General features: G+C 46.3%; 1 protein-coding gene across 1 annotated transcript in view; it reads left to right on the top strand.

The window, feature by feature from the left end:
* Window positions 1-18,445, top strand: part of FRMPD1 (FERM and PDZ domain containing 1) — a 45,902-nt gene that overhangs the window by 21,294 nt on the left and 6,163 nt on the right. Inside the window, exons 5-13 of the mRNA XM_065908394.1 lie at window positions 271-378; window positions 3,394-3,489; window positions 10,492-10,617; window positions 11,730-11,849; window positions 12,262-12,398; window positions 13,392-13,518; window positions 13,670-13,765; window positions 15,484-15,666; window positions 16,515-16,662. Coding sequence (XP_065764466.1) covers window positions 271-378; window positions 3,394-3,489; window positions 10,492-10,617; window positions 11,730-11,849; window positions 12,262-12,398; window positions 13,392-13,518; window positions 13,670-13,765; window positions 15,484-15,666; window positions 16,515-16,662 — 1,141 coding nt within the window. The remainder of the gene's footprint in view (window positions 1-270; window positions 379-3,393; window positions 3,490-10,491; window positions 10,618-11,729; window positions 11,850-12,261; window positions 12,399-13,391; window positions 13,519-13,669; window positions 13,766-15,483; window positions 15,667-16,514; window positions 16,663-18,445) is intronic.

Consider the following 18,445-nt stretch of genomic DNA (forward strand, 5'->3'; position numbering starts at 1 on the left):
CAGGTCTCTTTGTTCACAGGCCAGTTCTCTTTGTCTTCATCGCACCACAGCCTTGGGCCAATGTGTTAAAGCTTTAGCTTTTCTCAGACACACAAGACATATGTGGTTGAGATCTCTAAACTTTATGAAAAGAGATCTTTAATTGGACAGCATCCTTCTCTGTGGTTTTAACTGAGTTCTCCGCAGCTGTCAGAGCTGTTGCTTTTGTTTTTAAGAAATGAGAAGATGTACATGGCCTTTCTGAAAGTCCGTCCTGTTCATGTTTGGCAGGGAGCCCCCAAGTCCTCCTTCCTGACAGAAGAGAAGCGAGCCCGGCTGAAGACCAACCCCGTGAAGGTGCACTTCGCCGAGGAGGTGCTCGTCAGCGGGCACAGCCAGGTGCGGCCCTGGTCGGGGTGGAGACCACTGCAGGCGGGCTGCCTCCTGGCGCTGCCTGCTGGGGACGCCGGGATCCACGGCCCGGAGGGGACAGGGTGGGGGTGTGGCGGGCTCGCCGGAGGCTCTGTGCTTCCTCAGTAAGGGGCCTGCACACCGTGGCCAGGCAGAGACGCGCTGGGTACCCCTGTGTCTTTCTGAGACTCCGTTCTTCTGGCTTGAGATTTCATGTTCCAGTTATTCACTTCTCATTCCGAATCTGCTGGCTTAGGACTCCCTCTGAAGGTGATACATTGATGGTAGAGATGGTGGCAGGGGTCGCTTTTTTTTAAAAGACCCTGTCATCTCCTGAATCTCTAATATGTGAATCAAAACATCTTGGGGACATAGTCCTTCATCATCACCATACCCTGCAAGGGGAGGTATTTTAACAAAGAAGAAACAGAAGCTTAAAGAGGTCAAGAGAATGAACTTCTGAGATCATATAGCTAGGAAATACAGGAGAACAGGTCTATGTGACTTTGGTTTTTTGGTTTTCCACTATAATATGCTGTCTAGTCCTTTTTGATATGGAATACCCAGTCTTGATGTGATTGAATATGGGGGTTCAGAAGACAAGACTGTCCCTAGAAGAATCTGAAATAAGAAGCTATGTTTGGTTTTTTTTTAGATTTTTAATCATTGAGGTATAGTTGATACATAAGTTTCAGGTTTCAGCATTGTGACTAACAATTGTTAGAGGTTATATACTGCATTTATAGTTATTATAAAATATTAGCTATATTCCCTGTCATATACAATATACCTGTAGCTTATTTATTTTATATACTATAGTTTGTATCTCCTAATGCCCTACCCCTACCTTGCGCCTCCCCTCTTCCTTCACCCTATTGGTAACCTGTAGTTTATTCTCTATATCTGTGGGTCTGTCTCTTTCTGTTATATTCACTAGTTTGTTTTACTTTTTAGATTCTACATATAAGTGATATCATACACTTTCTCTGTCTGACTTAAGGAAACCAACACTTCAAATATTCTTAAATTTGCTAGCCTTTAAAGAAATGCAAAGGAAAATATTAAGAACTGCCACTTTATAGTTAGTAAATTAGCACAAAAAAGGAAAATATAAGCCCTGATACTGAGAAAGTAGCTGCATTCATGTACTAATTGGTGGCTTTGTAAATTGATTTAATCTTTGGGAGTAGAAAAAAAGTTAATGGATGCCATAAAAATGGCCCAACAATCACATTCTTATTAATTTAATTCTATAAAATAATTTAAATGCAAATTTAAAGACATCTTTTGTACATATATATGTATATATGTCACAGAAATTTTTGAGAAAATGTTAAATGCTTAGGCAGAGAAATGGTTAAAGAAATTCCGATGTTTCAATTCAATAGAATATTTATAAGTCCATTAAAATTATAAACATTAAGCTCACATGAAGAAGTATATATGCGTTGAGTAAAAATGCACACATAGAATTGTGCATAATCTATTAGTGCAGTTCTCTGAAAGCTATTTACAGGTATAGATAAAAATTGGAAGAAGCCTTAGAGAAAAGTAAATAGTGTTAGTTATGTGGTGATGTTATGAATGTATTTTTTTGTAAATCACAAATAATAAAGTATCAAGGAAAGCAGTCATCCTTGGAAAATCCAAAGATTAAGATTTCTAAATACCTAAAACCAGAGTCAGGAGATGAAAGCAGAGTGAAGGGTTTAAAATCCCTCATCCCTGATTGAGTGTGAACTGGCCCTGGGATGTGAACATATTCCTTTTCTTCCAAAAAAGTACTCTGGCTTTCAAAAAAAAAAAAGTTATAGAGAGTGATGAATGTGTCTTGCTTAAAAGATACAAATGCCCTTATGTTTAGAAGATACAAAATTCTTAACTGAAAAAGACTGTCAGTTTCCTGAAAAAAGGGGATAAGCTTCTAACCTAGGTGGGCTTCCAGAGATGAGAGCTGAGGGGCAGCTGTGGCTCAAATCCTGGAGACTCTAGAGTCTCTTACAGGTTCTTGAGGGCACCAGCCACTTCTTTGTCTACAGCTCAACACTCAGAAGTCACTTTTTATGAGAGCCAGCCCTAGGGGTTTCTCCAAACCCAAAGGGAATGATTCTCTTTGCCCTGCTCTGCCTCAGGACTTCTGGCTGGCGTGGGGCCACCAAACACAGACCAGTCCGGTGCTTCCCTCCCTAAAAGCCCTCCAAGAGTGGCAGAACCCCTCAAGGGGTCCCATGAATCCAGAGTGATAGTTGGGATGAGTAGAGGCCACTTGGTGTGAAGAGCTGACTCACTGGAAAATACCCTGATGCTGGGAAAGATTGAGGGCAGGAGGAGAAGGAGGTGATGGGATGAGATGGTCAGATGGCATCACCGATTCAATGGACATGAGTTTGAGCAAATTCTGGGAGATGGTGAAGGACAGGGGAGCCTGGCATTCTGCAGTCCATGGGGTCGCAAAGAGTCAGACACAGCTGAACAATGGAACAAGAACAAGAGGTGGAAAGCAGCCCTCCGCCCTTTGGTGATGCTTGACTACAGAGAACGCAGCAGGGAAATGTTGAGGGGACTCTCAGGGAGCTTCCTACCCCCCATTTCACCCAAGCCTACAAGGTACAGTGTGAGAATCTCAGAAAGGCCCATTTGGGGCAGTGGGCATGCTTGTCACTTGATTTGCTGTAGATGCAACGAGCAGTGACGTGTCAGCAGATGGTATCATACATGCCCACACAATGCCATCAGCATGCCCGAAGCGTGGCAGGGCTCACTCCTCACCTTCCTCCCTCCTGTCAAACAGTTCTTGTGGCTGGCCCTGGAACAAAGCCTGTATCTGTGTGGCATAGGCCTCATCCCTTGCAGAAATCTCTGAATGTCAAGAGTCAACCTACAATGTGGTGAGGAGGCTGGGGAGAATCCTGCTCTCCACACCAAGGCAGGGCCAGGGAACCAGGCTCTGTCACACCCAGGAACGGGAAGGGAGAGTTTTGACACTGCTCTTGTGTTTTCCAGGGTAATTCTCTGCTGTGTATGCCCAACGTGCTCAAGTTGTACCTGGAGAATGGACAGACCAAAGCGTTCAAGTTCGAGGCACACACCACTGTGAAGGTATTCCGAGTAAACTTGAATCTCCTTCTGGTGAGAATTTGCTGGCTCTCAGGAACCCCGGGCATCTTGCCGGCAGCTGCCTCGGCGATCTCACAATCCCATGGTCTGAGCACCTGCAGTTGGCCAAGCACTGTGTCATCTCAGTTCACTGCACAAACACCCAGCAAGCTGGTATTTTAATCACCCTCTTGCAGGGGAGGGAATCAGGGTTCAGAGAGATGAAGTACCCAGTACAACTCATTAGCCTTCCCCATTAACCACTGGGATTTCCTGCCTCTTGTATGGGGCTCCACCTGCTTCCTGAAAGGCCAGAGTCACTAAAAACCCAGGCAAGTTATCAGGGCAGGTCCAGGCCCCTGGGAATTCTGTTCTGGATGGAAGTCAGTTTGAATTAGATTTAATTAGTTTCCCCCAAAGGAGACACTCTGAGGCAGGTGATACAGAGAGAGGTAGAAAGTGGTCTCTGTCCCCCCAGCTTGCAGTCTAGTTGAGGGAAAATGAACTTTCAAGGAGCTCCTAACAGTCCAGGGCAGGCTGAAGGAAGGGCTGTAAAGAGAGGCCGAGGGGCGTGCTTAGCATACAAGAGGATCACTCTGTGACCTCCCATCAGGATGTCAGAGAAGGCTTTGCCGAGAAGCTGGACCTGAGCTGGGCTTTGAAGATTGACTAAGAATTCATCAAGGGCAGGTGGGGGCACAGCTGTAGAGGGGTCAGGGGATTTCCATCAGGCTGAAGAAGCCCCGTGAACAAGGCAGAGAGCCAGTAAGACAGGCATTGCCTGGGAGGTGGTAGCCCATCCCATGGGACTGGAGCAGAGACCGTTTCCTTGTAGGAGGAGTGGGAGAGGGTGCAGACGGGCTGCAGGGATGGCCTTGAATGGCAGGCAGTGGAACTGGGTTTTATCCATAGACGATAAGGGATAGCACTATAGTTTTTCAGCAAGGGAGCAAATAGTGTTAGAGGCAGGCTCCAGGGGAGAAACAGACAAAGGGGTTGTTCAAACATTAGGAACCGTGTGGGAGCCAACGCTGAGCCCAGCTCCTCTGTTATTAGAGGAAGAGCAGGTTCAGGTGGGTGAGTACACCTCTAGGTACTGAACAACATCCACACACACACACACACATATTGCACACGCACTCGTGTGCACACATGGAAACATAGTTCACGCATACCCCCAGTGTTCCCCTGGCACCTTCCTATGGCAATTCCTATTGTTGTTCAGTCGCTCAGTCGTGTCTGACACTTTGCAGCCCCATGGACTGCAGCACGCCAGGCTTTCCTGTCCATCACCAACTCCCGGAGCTTGCTCAAACTCATGTCCATTGAGTCGGTGATGCCATCCAATCATCTCATCCTCTGTCATCCCCTTCTCCTCCTGCACTCAATCTTTCCCAGCATCAGGGTCTTTTCCAATGAGTCAACTGTTCGCATCAGGTGGCCAAAGTATTGGAGTTTCAACTTCAGCATCAGTCCTTCTAAAGAATATTCAGGACTGATTTCCTTTAGGATGGACTGGTTGGATCTCCTTGCAGTCCAAGGGACTCTCAAGAGTCTTCTCTAACACCACAGTTCAAAAGCATCAGTTCTTTGGGACTCAGCTTTCTTTATGGTCCAACTCTCACACACATACATGACTACATAGGTTTGATTATATGGGCCTTTGTCAGCAAAGTAATGTCTGCTTTTTAATATGCTGTCTAGGTTTGTGATAGCTTCTGTTCCAAGGAGCAAATGTCTTTTAATTTCGTGGCTGCAGTCACCATTTGCAGTGATTTTGGAACCCAAGGAAATTAAGTTTGTCACTGTTTCCATTGTTTCCCTATCTATTTGCCATGAAGTGATGGGACTGAATGCCATGATCTTTGTTTTTTGAATGGTGAGTTTTAAATGAGCTTTTTCACTCTCCTCTTTCACTTTCACCAAGAGGCTCTTTAGTTCTCTTCAAGTTTCTGCCATAAGGGTGGTGTCATCTGCATATCTGAGGTTCTTAACATATCTCCCAGCAATCTTGATTCTAGCTTGTGCTTCGTCCAGCCCGGCATTTCTCCTGGTGTACTCCGCTTATAAGTTAAATAAGCAAGGTGACAACATACAGCCTTGTCATATTTCTTTCCCAATTTTGAACCAGTCCATTGTTCCATACGCAGTTCTAACTGTTGCTTCGTGACCTGCATACAGGTTTCACAGGAGGCAGGTAGGGTGGTGTGGTATTCCCATTTCTTGAAGAATTTTCCACAGTTTGTTGTGATCTACACAGTCAAAGGCTTTAGTGTAGTCTATGAAGCAGAAGTAGATGTTTTTCTGGAACTCTTTTGCTTTTTTGATGATCCAACGGATGTTGGCAATTTGATCTCTGGTTCCTTTGCCTTTTCTAAATCCAGCTTGAACATCTGGAAGTTCATGGTTCACGTACTGTTGAAGCCTGGTTTGGAGAATTTTGAGCATTACTTTGCTAGCGTATGAGATGAGTGCGATTGTGCGGTAGTTTGAACATTCTTTGGCATTACCCTTCTTGGGGATTGGAATGAAAACTGTTTTTTTCCAGTCCTATGACCACTGCTGAGTTTTCCATATTTGCTCGCATTTTGAGTGCATACTTTAACAGAGTCATCTTTTAGGATTTGAAGTAGCTCAGCTGGAAGTCCATCACCTCCACTAGCTTTGTTTGTACTGATGCTTCCTAAGGCCACTTGACTTCATGCTCCAAGATGTCTGGCTCTAGGTGAGTGATCACACCATCGTGGTTATCTGGGTCATGAAGATCTTTTTTGTATAGTTTTTCTGTGTATTGCTGCCACCTGTTCTTAATATCTAATGCTTCTGTTAGATCCATATCATTTCTGTCCTTTATTGTGCACATTTTTGCATGAAATGTTCTCTTGGTATCTCTCATTTTCTCGAAAACATCTCTGGTCTTTCCCATTTTATTATTTTTCTCTGTTTCTTTGCATTGATTACTTAGGAAGGCTTTTTTTTTTTTTTTTTTTTTTATATTATTTTATTAGTTGGAGGCCAATCACTTTACAACATTTCAGTGGGTTTTGTCATACATTGACATGAATCAGCCATATAGTTACATGTATTCCCCATCCCGATCCCCCCTCCCACCTCCCTCCCCACCCGACTCCTCAGGGTCCTCCCAGTGCACCAGGCCCGAGCACCTGACTCATGTATCCCACCTGGGCTGGTGGTCCGTTTCACCATAGATAATATACATGCTGTTCTTTCAAAACATCCCACCCTCACGTTCTCCCCCAGAGTTCAAAAGTCTGTTCTGTATTTCTGTGTCTCTTTTTCTGTTTTGCATATAGGGTTATCGCCACCATCTATCTAAATTCCGTATATATGTGTTAGTATACTGTAATGTTCTTTATCTTTCTGGCTTACTTCACTCTGTATAATGGGCTCCAGTTTCATCCATCTCATTAGAACTGATTCAAATGAATTCTTTTTAACGGCTGAGTAACATTCCATGGTGTATATGCACCACAGCTTCCTTATCCATTCATCTGCCGATGGGCATCTAGGTTGCTTCCATGTCCTGGCTATTATAAACAGTGCTGCGATGAACATTGGGGTGCACGTGTCTCTTTCAGATCTGGATTCCTCAGTGTGTATGCCCAGAAGTGGTATTGCTGGGTCATATGGCAGCTTAGGAAGGCTTTTTTAAAATCTCTCCTTGCTATTCTTTGGAACTCTGCCTTCAGATGAGTATATCTTTCCTTTTTTCCTTTGCCTTTTGCTTCTGTTCTTTTCTCAGCTATTTGGAAGGCCTCCTCAGACAGCCGTTTTGTCTCTTTTGCATTTCTTTTTCTTGTGGATGGTTTTGGGTACCACCTTCTGTACAAAGTCATGAGCCTCCATCTATAGTTCTTCCGGCACTCTATCAGATCTAGTCCCTTGATCCTGTCACTTCCACTATATAATTATAAGGGATTTGATTTAGGTCATACCTTAATGGCAGTTCCTAGGGCTGCCCCAAATGCGCTATTCCATTCCTACTTCGGCGTGACTGAAGAGAAGCTGGAGAAAGCCTGTCTGGCCCTGGAAGTTCAAGCCCAGAGGAGGAATAGGAGGGATGAACAGATTTGTCCAGTGTCACTCCTTGTCTGGCATTCCCTGGGCACTTCTTTATTTGCTATCTCACTTAATGCCCCCAGTAACCTTGTAAGGTGACAAGCGTTAACCCACTTTTCAGATGAGAACACCAAGATACCCAAAACTCTTTAAAATCAGTTCCTCCAACTTGGTCTGTTGTCTCTGAACCCTGCCCTGAAGCTGACCGTGTTGCCACTCAGCATAGAAGTTGTGCAAATGCACTAGACATGGTTTCTACTTCTGTCACCTTTGAGCAGAGTGCGCTGGAATGGGGGGTGCTTTATTCCAGTGCACTGGAATGGGGGAGGGCACTGGAAGGGGAGGGAGTCCTCCTTCAGGGGCCAAAAAGACTTTGAGATGATTCACAATAAAAACACACCCCACAGGGGAACTAAAGCCAAGATGACACATGGAGTTGGGGAAATGGGCAAGGACTTAGCTAGTGTAGTGCTGGTTAATCTCACTTATCTGTACTAGCCAAACTTTTACAGAGCAAATCTTTTAGCTCTTTGTGACAGAAAAAGAGAGGGGGATATAAGCAAATCGTATGGGTAAAAAAGAGGAAAAACACTGTCAAGTCATCAGCGACTTCTCTTCCTCACTCCCTTACCAAGAGAAGCAAAGTTCTTACATTAGAAAACCTTCTTTCTCTAAATCAAGGAAAATAATATGTCATTTAGTGATACTTTTGTGTGCTAGGAAAGCTGTTAATGATACAGAAATAAACTCCCTAGGGTCACTCTCTTAGGGAGCCCAGAGTCTTCGGGTGGGGCTGGGGTGAGGAGATGGGACCTAGGGTTAATTCATGAAAAAACTATGCAAATGCAGTGTGTTCAGAAGCAGGAAAGTAGAATGTGAAAACGGGGTGCTGTGGGTTCCCAGGAGAGAGAGCTTCCAGCTAGGTAGCAAGGAACGGCCCCCAGGATGTGGTGGCCTATGAGATCAACTTGGAAAGATGGATAGGAATGGGTCAGGAGTGGTGTGTGAAGACAGATTTCCAGTCATGGGGAATGACACCAGCAAAGACCCAGTGATGGGAAAGTTTAGCAAGTAAATGGGGCTTGCAAGCAAAGTGCAACAGAAGCAGCAGCAAAGGATAAAGTGGAACAAATGGGTTGGCACCTGATACTTGAGAACCTTTAATGTTAAGCTGAGGGATCTGGATTTGGGTTAGTGGGCCATGATGGAGGAGGCACTGAATATTCTTGAGCCAGGGAGAGCATGAGCAATACAAGGCTTAGACATGTTCCTCTAGGTCAAGGGTCAGCAAACTCTTTCTGTAAAGAGCCAGGTAATGAATGCGGTAGGTTTTATGGGCCGGGGGCTTCTGTCACGGTTACTCACCTCTGCCACTGTAGAGAATGTGTGAGGCTGTGTTCCCACATGACTGTAATCACAAAAACAAGCAATGGGCTGGATTTGGTTTCCCACCTCTGCTCTAGACGTAGGGTGGAGGCCAGACAGGGTAGCAGGGGAGTCCTTAGGACGTGACTCAACAAAGCCAGGAGAAGTGTGTGTGCTCAAGCCAGATGGAGAATGGAGAGAGTGGACGGAGCCATGAGAGGGGCTCTCCGTCATGGCCAGCACACAGTAGGCATTGAATTGATGCTGTTGAGTTTTGGAGGTGAATAAACTTTAGGACCTAGTCACTGGTTAGTTATGGGGGGTGATGGAGAAAGCAGGAGGAGGATTCAGAGTGGGGAGCCGTGAGGAGCAGGTCGCACCCGATGGTTTGGCCCTTCCTAAATCTAAAATTCTAGCAGGACGTGTATGATGAGTCCATGATGACTGTTTATTCATTGAATGGAAGTCTATTGAGCATCACTGAATGCCAAGCTTTGCGGATATAATGGAGTACAAGACAAGCGAGGCTCAGGTTCTGGGGGAGTCTAGCATCTAGCAGGTAAATGACAATAAGCAGAAAAACAGATGTCAGCAGCTACCAGGCAGTGGACACCTGTCATCTAAAGGCTATGTATGGGGATAGCCATTTAATGCACACAACAGCCCCCGAGAGGGGTGTGACTGTTGTGACCATTTTAGAGATGAAACCACCGAGGCATGGAGACAGTAAGCGTGTTATCCAGGGACACAAGGCTAGTGAGTAGAAGTCTAGGTCTAGAGCCCACTCACTTCACTGTACTATTACTGAAGAACAGTGCTGTCATTGAAGAAGATCTCATAGTGATGAAGAAAATCAGCAGGACCCCGGGATGGAGAATAACAGGGACAGTCGCATTTAGATACAGAGACCGAGGTGGCCTTGGGAAGAGTGCAGGAGGAGTGTGCCAGGCAGAGGAAACAGCATTGAGAATGCCCCGAGGCAGCAAAGACCTTGTGATGCCAAGGGGCCCCTGTAGTGAACCAGGGGAGTGTGGCAAGGCAGTTCTGGTGGCCCCGTATCAGTTCTCGGCTCACCCCATCAGCCCCTCTAAATGGGCATCGTTATCCTCTGTTTCACAGGAAGAAACAGGTTCAGAAGCATCAGATTGATTTCCCTCAGTGGCATAGAGGGCAGGTGGTGGGGTTATGTTTGGTAAGCAATCGACAGTGCAGAGTCCAGAGATAGGATGGATCTGGAGACCTTGAAGAGGGGTGTGAGGCCCCAAGGGATAGCTCCAGCCTCCCAAGTAAAGCCAGAGAGGGCGGTCATACGGGGGTGGGGGGCTGGAGCCCTGAGGGGAAGAGAGCAGGGGGCACAGGGCCCTGAGGGGTGATGAGGAGTCCCACGTGTGGCCCATCAAGATTAGCCTCCCGTATTGGCAGTGGACCCAGCCAGCACGGGCCTTTCTCTCCCTGGCAGCACGGAGGAGCAGAGGGGAGGCCAGGGGAGCTCTCCCCGCTCTGTGCCTGAATGTGAGGGCCAGCCGCTCCTCGGTGACCCCTGTGCCTCTGTGCCCGCAGGACATCATCCTCACAGTGAAGGAGAAGCTGTCGATCCGCAGCACAGAGTACTTCGCGCTGGTCCTGGAGGAGCAGTACAATGTCTCACGGCTGCACCTGCTGCATGAGGAGGAGCTCATCCAGCAGGTACCACCTGCCTCTGCTCCCCGTGCGGAGATCTGGGCGGGGTGAGCTGCATGCCTCGGCCCAGCCTTCGGGTACGGGGTGCAGCACATCTGCAGGTTTGATGTGCTTTTTTGTGCGCAGACAGCGCAGAGCTCACTCAGCCTGGTTTGTGAACACAGTTAGGCAGCCCTCCGTTTTGCAGACGAGGAGAAAGAGGCTTAGAGCGGTAAAGGTAATTTACTCAAGGTAACGCAACCACTAGACCCCATCTTTTGCTTCCAGCTCTGATGACCTTCCTCTGAACCTCCCACCTTTGAGATGTCAGGGAAGCGTCTGTTGCCAGGTCTCAGCCCTTTCTGTGAGATTTGTCCTGAGCAGGACAGGGCTAACACCGTCAGTCAATCTGTACCACTCAGTCTTTTAGCCATGCAGTGATTTGTTATACCAGCTTTCAAAAGCCAAACACAGGTCAGTTCCATAAATTCTTGTTGAGTGTGTACAACTGTAAAGATGAGTAGGATTTCAGTAATTGGAAAAGGAAAGGGGGCTTCTTTAAGAAGAGGAGCAGCGTGAACAAGGCCTGAGCTCGTGGAAGCCGCTCCGAGTGCTCCTCATTGCAGATGAATCCCTACCGTGGTCACTCATTTCCTAACATTGCTGCTTACAAACTTTAAAAAAATCACTTCTGTTCCATTAGCACTGGAAAAAGAAATCAAGTTAAACCGCTGTGATAGTTGAAGTGAAAAAAAAGTAAGGTGCAGGGTCTATTTATTGTATATACCCATGTAATGTATTGTATACTATTATTTATGGGAAATAAAGGAATGTACATTCATAGGAGCATAAATACACATAGACTGTCTCTGGAAGGCTATATAAGAAACCAGATGCAGAGATTTCTTCTGGAAAGGGGAACAGGTTGATGGGGTCAGTGGAAAACAGTTCCTTTGAACTTTTTACATCTTGTACCCATGGGAAAGTCAATCAAGGGCAAAGGTCTGTGCTGACTTGGGAAGAACTAAAACTGAAATCTCTAGGGACCACCTTTCATTGTCTTTTTTTAGTTAAGTTGTTTTGTGGAATAGTGGAGAACAAGAACAGAAGATGAACCGAGTCTCCCTTATGCACTGCAGGTGGTGGAAAGGGAGGAGTCACATGACTGCCGCTGCCTCTTCCGGGTTTGTTTCGTCCCCAGGGACCCCCTGGACCTCCTGAAAGAGGACCCTGTGGCCTTCGAATACCTCTATCTGCAGGTGACTTGGGCTGCCCTTCCTAAAATAACAGTGGTTTTTCTCAAAGATGGCACATTGGGTTATTTTGAACATGAGCTCAAGGCAATTAAGCAACTGCCCAGTAGGGATTATCTTGGTCTGGGGGAGAGTAGGCCTAATTATCCCTTAGAATTTCATTTTATGGCACTGAGTTGCTATGTTGGGCGATTTGCAATATATTAATGAACTTAAAGCTTAGTCCTCAATGTAGTTTTACATTTTCTAACACCATTTAGGATCTTTAGAGTTACAGTTTTTACTGACAAAAGGGGCAGCCAAGGTCACACAGGCAAGAACTGGCAGAGCCAGGTCTCCAAGTTGCCTTTCCCCCGAGAGCACTAGGAACCCAATCTGTGTTCTTGTTTCCCAGTGTCTCTGATCTCATCTCTCCCAGAGCTGCAGCGATGTGCTCCAGGAGCGCTTTGCGGTTGAAATGAAGTGCAGCTCGGCGCTCCGGCTGGCAGCCCTGCACATCCAGGAGCGAATCTACGCGTGTGCACAGCCGCAGAAGATCTCTCTGAAGTACATAGAGTGAGTGGCAGGGGACTTCCGTGTCCCTCCAGCAGAGCTGTGTTGCATTTATCACTTGGCTGGCCCTGGGCTAGGACGGCCAGAATCCACAAGAAGCTGACACTCACCCACCTCCCCACCTGTCCATTGTCTTCCCTTCATTTCCCTCTGCACCCTCTCCAGCACACCCTGGCTTCCCGCGAGGTCAGAACCTGGATGCTCCCTCTGGGGCCCAAGCCAGCTCCAGATGGAATGACACAGGATCTCTTTGTAAATTCCCAGTTCCTGGGAGGATATCTCAGGAAATCAGTTGACAACTTCAGCATCAAGCTCTTCTGCAAGCAAGAATGCCTTGGAAGTTTATTTGCGGTGAACGAAATCCTGTTGTAGAGCAGTTTCAAGTCCTGAGGCTCTGACACCTCCAGATTCTTAGCTTAAAATATCACTTTGCTCTGGGTGGTATCACCCAGATTTGCTCATCTCCTTGCCAAATCTCAGCTGTGTTTTGCCTGCTGATGAATTATATTTAAAAAAATTTTAAAAATCCTTGGCCTTCCCCTTGACATCCTAGATGAAATCTCTAGAGAGTGGGACCTGAGAGTCTGTATTTTTAACTCGTTTGTTGGGTGGGGTGGTGGGAGATTAGGCTGGCATCATCCTCAAGCATGGCCTCAGGGATTCACATGTTTTGTGTGTTGCCCCCTGAGACCGTGCTGGACATGTGTAAGGAGTAATGGGCTCCTTGAATGATCATGGGGTTTAATTCCAGAACGATTCATTTTTGTGGTTTGTGTGTGTGTTTGTATAAAAAATAGGTAGATAGATATCACACATATACAGTCTTTATATTTACATATACTCCACAAGACCAGCCAGATATCTTCTGCTGAGAAAGAAGCTCATAATTACAGTATTCTTGGAACAATAACTACTGAATCAAATATAATTACGTTCTTCATTAGAGTCAAGTTCGCTGTAGACATGAGCCTCCTTGTCTCCAATGTCTCATGGCAGGAAGGATTGGGGAATCGAGAACTTTATATCTCCAACTTTACTGCGAAACATGAAAGGAAAAGACATCAAGAAAGCCATCAGCTTCCACATGAAGAGGAACCAGAACTTGCTGGAACCCAGACAGAAGGTAATTTAGCCACAGCCCCTGCCAACCACACGCTGACTATTGTGAAACCTCAGGGAGAGAATTTTCAACATTGCCTGCATTTTAGGCAAATGAATAGCTCTGACTTCAACAGTCTTTTTTTGTTTTCTTTTTTTTTTCACCCTTATTTAAGCAACTTATTTCTGCCGCCCAGCTGCGTTTAAATTACCTACAGATCCTTGGGGAACTCAAGACGTACGGTGGGAAAATCTTTAACGCTACTTTAATGGTATGTATTAAAGAACTTCTTATAAGGGATGCAAGAGAGCCTCTGAACATCAATGTATCTTTTAGTCTAAAATCCCTGAGGACTGTCATGGACTAGAATTTGTCTGGGAAAGTGAACATTATGACGTCAGGCAGCATCTGTCATGCCATTGCTTGACACCAGCCCTCTGACAGATGCTGGGGGAGGCAGAGCTGAATGAGACACAGTTCCCATCCTCAAACGATGCAACGAGGCACCAAACAGGGCAGAGCAGAGTCATGAGAGGCACAGGACCATTACAGGAAGTCAAAGACAGAGACCACCACTGCCAGCTTCGGGTTGAATGGGGAAGGAGAAGGGATTAAGGGAAAGCAAGAAGATTGCATTGGGCCAGATGTTGAGGGCAAGATACTGTGATCAGTTTACCCTGGAGCTTTGGGCATATGAAGGTGAAGAGGAAAAAAGGGAAATCATGAAGAAAAGATAAGAATGTTAGACTGGAGGCTGGGGCCCTGATCATTCAGGAGGGAAGAAGTGAGGAGTGGACCTGAGAAGGGAAAGCAAGAAAAAGAGTCCTCTGCTGTGTTACCCATTCCCCGCCTTGGTCTGCTTTTTGGAGCCTAGGCCTGGAGCTCTGTGCTCTGGTGCAGTCGGTGATGTGGGATGTGGCTTAAGGGAATTCTGCCCCCACCACTCAGCCCCAGAGCCCTCAGGCACAAAGCCAGACAATTTACTAATTAGAGATTTAAAATAATAATAATAATAGCAAAGCTCCTTTCAGTGGATTTGGCGTGCTTCTTAGTCATTTACAGTGATGGGTTAATTTACTTAGGCTGCTGACCTAACAGTGTAGATGGAAAAAGAGAATTGATGTTTTCAAAGAAAGGAAGTGCATCTGATTGTTTGGAGAAGAGAAAAATTGGTCCTGTCTTTGTACAAGTCGTGGACTAAATGGCAGAGGAGACAGTAGATCACAGAACGGAAACTTGAAGGTACAAGAAAAACTACCCACTTTTCTCTAGGGCTAATCCTGCCCTCTGCCAACTTTCTGGTTCCTGTCTCCAACTCCTCTTTACCTTTCATGTCTAAGGAAAGACCTGGGACTGGGAGAAGAAACCAATTACATTGAGCTGGCTCAGGGTGCTTGCTGGTCACTGGAGGTACAGACGTAGACATACACAGGCTCTGTTGTCAGGGACCTTAATGGAATATGCAACTCACATACAAATAATAACAGTAAGAAGTCTGAGCTTAGAAGTCCTAGAAATCGTAGTTCTAGACTAATCCCATGTTGTCTGAGAAGGACAGAGGACGTGGTGTGGAATCAACAGAGAAAAGGACTGTTCTGGTGTGAGGAGCAAATCAGGTGGCGTTTTCAATGGGCAGTAGGTGTTGATGGAAGCTTCTAAAAAAAGGTGGGTTTTCAGTAGGTAATGATAACAAGGGATTCCAAGTGGAGGGCACAATGTGAATTTAGGCACATAGGTGTGAAAGTATATGGTTGTGTTTATGGAACAGGTAAAAGTCCCGTGGTTGGATCCTCTATTGTGAAGAGTATTATGGGAGATAAATTTGTACTGAGTTTATCTGTAGATGGGGCCCAGGTTAGGCTGTCACCTAACTTGGTCATCTAGAGGGGTGGTGAGGGGTTTGCGGAGAGAGGTATCATGTCCTACGTGTATAATGTATTTTCTCCTAGCTTGTGAATGGAAACTAATTCCCCTTCCTGCCCTCTGCAGTTACAGGACAGAGAATCCTACATTGCTCTTCTGGTTGGAGCCAAGTATGGCATTAGCCAAATTATCAATAGCAAACTCAACATCATGTCCACGTTGGCAGAGTTTGCCAACATCAGCCGTGTAGAGCTGACAGAAGAGTCTGAGAAAGTGAGCGTGGTCAAAGTGTATCTTCAGGATGTCAAGGTAATGCATGGGGAAGGAAGTTTGAATCCAGCTTCTGGAATCTGGGGCTAAATTACTCGAGGGTAGTTTATGTGAGTTTGGATATTAACAGAGTCGCCTGTCCACCATTTTCTTAAGAGATGGAATTGTCCATCCTGTCCCATCAAAGGGAAAGTAATGAACAGGGTACATTTTCCCGGGCAGGTCCTCAAAGGTTTTTTTTTTTCTATAAACTGAGTTTGACTGTGTACTTTCCTGACAGGTTCAGCAACCTAGATGGGAGCATCAGAGGGTATTATCACACACATTAGACCAGAATGGCTGCCCAAGATTTGGGGTGATAGCAATTAAAATAGATCAGTGGTATAGAGTACTTCCTGTATCTCTCTGGAAGGTCCTACGTCTATCCTGCTTCCTTTGACTTAATCCCAGCATGCTCAGGACAGGTGCTTCATTCTTCTTATCCCCCTCTCCTTTCTTCTCTACTCGATCCTGCTCCTTTTTCTTTTCAAGGTCAGGTCTTGGAGAGGCCCCGTGGCATGAATGAGCAGGGTGGGGTGGTTGGGATGGGGGGCTGGGGCTGGGATAGAAGGACAGGAGACACTGTGGAGACTGGATGGGAGGAAACCACTGCATGTGTGAGTGCTTGTGTGGCTGTGTGTGTGCACGCTCACTTCAGATCTTGCAGGTATATCGTCGGGACACCAGGGGGCCTGTCTATGGACCGTGGCTGGATTTACCTGAAATCTCTCATGGGCCCTGCATGGCCTGGTTGCCCTTTCTGTCGCTTGCTGCCAGCCTTCAGACTTTGTATCCCTTGTTGCCAGCCTTAGCCCTTTATGCACCTAAGAGCCTCTTTACCTTCAAAGGTTCTGACTTTGCTGCTGGAATCCAACAGTGCAAAAGACCTAGCCTGCCTGATTGCTGGGTACTACAGGCTGTTTGTCGACCCGGTGACCTCCATTTTCCTCTGGCCGGGAAACAAACAGCATGTGCACCGGGTGTCTGCTGAAGAAGGTGAGGTGCTGAGGCTTGGACCCAGTGAGGACAGGCCCACTTCACTGCCTTGTAGGTCAAGGCAGCCTGCAAAGGGGATGGTGCATTGAGTGGAACTGAGGCTTCTACTCAAGGGGATGAGAGCTGTTTCTCCATTCATTTCTTGGTAAACAGCTGATCTGTCCAAAACCCTAAATAGAGAGGATTTCTTTGTACCTGAGAGTCTCATAAAGCCAAGGAAGGCTGTGGAAGGTCTCTGATTCCCTGTAGTTTTACCTAAAATCATCTCTAAGATCCACAGTATTTTATCTTTGACAGTAAAACAGGATGTCACTTATTTGTTTAGAAAGTATAGCTGATCTAACTTCTCATCTCATGCCTCTTTTGCTTCTCTTGAATTATAATAAACATTCTCTGCCTTACATGTTTATAAGAACAGGGTGCATGGAGATAGGAGGTAAAAATCATATGACATAAGGAATGAAGTAGGGGAGGCCAGATTAGGTGAACATTTTCCTAGTTTCCACCAGGCCTTTGCTTCAGCACTGTTGATGCAGCATTCTTCCCAGTGGTTTGCTGATAAATGTTTAACAACTGTCTCTGCAGGGGAAGAAACAAAATGAAACAGAACCCTGATTTGAAGCAATTGCCTAAACATTGGCAATGGCATAAACACTCCCACCGTGTCAGCTATACTTTCTAAACAAATAAGTGACATCTTGGTTTACTGTCAAAGATAACATTTCAAGCCCCTGACGTGCTGACACTGAATGTGGAGGTGGGGAGAGGTGCTCCGCAGCGCACCATCATATGGCATTTCCTCCATGTGGATAAGACAGGCATAAGTAATCTCAGGGGTTGGCTGATAGGAAACTAAGAATTCAGAAGGGAAGAGTTTCCTGTACCTATTCCCTTTAACACAGCTTATTAACAAGGGATGATGCCTCTGAGATGGCACCCCGTGGAGCCATGCTATTGTGGAGGTCTGGCGGGGTGTTCACAGGAGGCCTATTTCAACCTGTTTGAAATAGGTTATGACGAACATGGTGACGTTACCCAGGCAAAAAGGGGAGGAGTGATCCTCTGAAGCAGAGGGACACAATGGAGGCGTGAAGGCTGAGAAGCTCTCTGTGGTCGCTAGAGCATGGGGAAGGCTGCAGTGAGCGACCAGGCTGCTGAGGGTCACCCTGTGAGAGCCCCCAACCTCAGTAGGAGAGCTTAGGTCCTTCCCTGTAGGCAAGAGGAACCGTCCGAGGTTTAGATACAATGTGATGTGATCAGAGGGAAGTGGGGGTTTTTGTTTGTTTGGGGGTTTTTTTGGCTGTGGTGTGTGGCATGCAGTATCTCAGTTCCCTGACCAGGGATCAGCCCGTGCCCCCTGCAGTGGAAGCATGGAGCGCTACCCACTGGACCGCCAGGGAAGTCCCCAGAGAGAAGCTGAGAACAGGTCACACCTGGAGGTTTATGGTGCATGAGCGATTTGAGACCTGGCTCAACGCCCCCCAACCCTCTCACCATGAATCCTTCCAAGTACCAGCAGTGGGTCACTTTGCACTTTTCTAAAAGCCCTGTAGCACCAGTGGGTCGCTAGGCCAGGCTTCAGAATGATGCCAGCCTAGCAGCCTCAGGACCCCTGTAAAGTTAGTAAAAAATACAGATTCTAAGGGTTTACTCCCTAGATATTAGACTCAATACATCGGGGTGAGGTCCAAGGATATGTTGTTGTTTTGCTAATATGATTCCCTGCCTGATTTTGATACCCAGTCAGGACAGAGCTGAGATTTTTAGGAGGGGTGTAGCAAAC

The sequence above is a fragment of the Muntiacus reevesi genome, chromosome 17 (assembly GCF_963930625.1).
Source record: "Muntiacus reevesi chromosome 17, mMunRee1.1, whole genome shotgun sequence".
In the NCBI taxonomy this organism is placed as follows: Eukaryota; Metazoa; Chordata; class Mammalia; order Artiodactyla; family Cervidae; genus Muntiacus; species Muntiacus reevesi.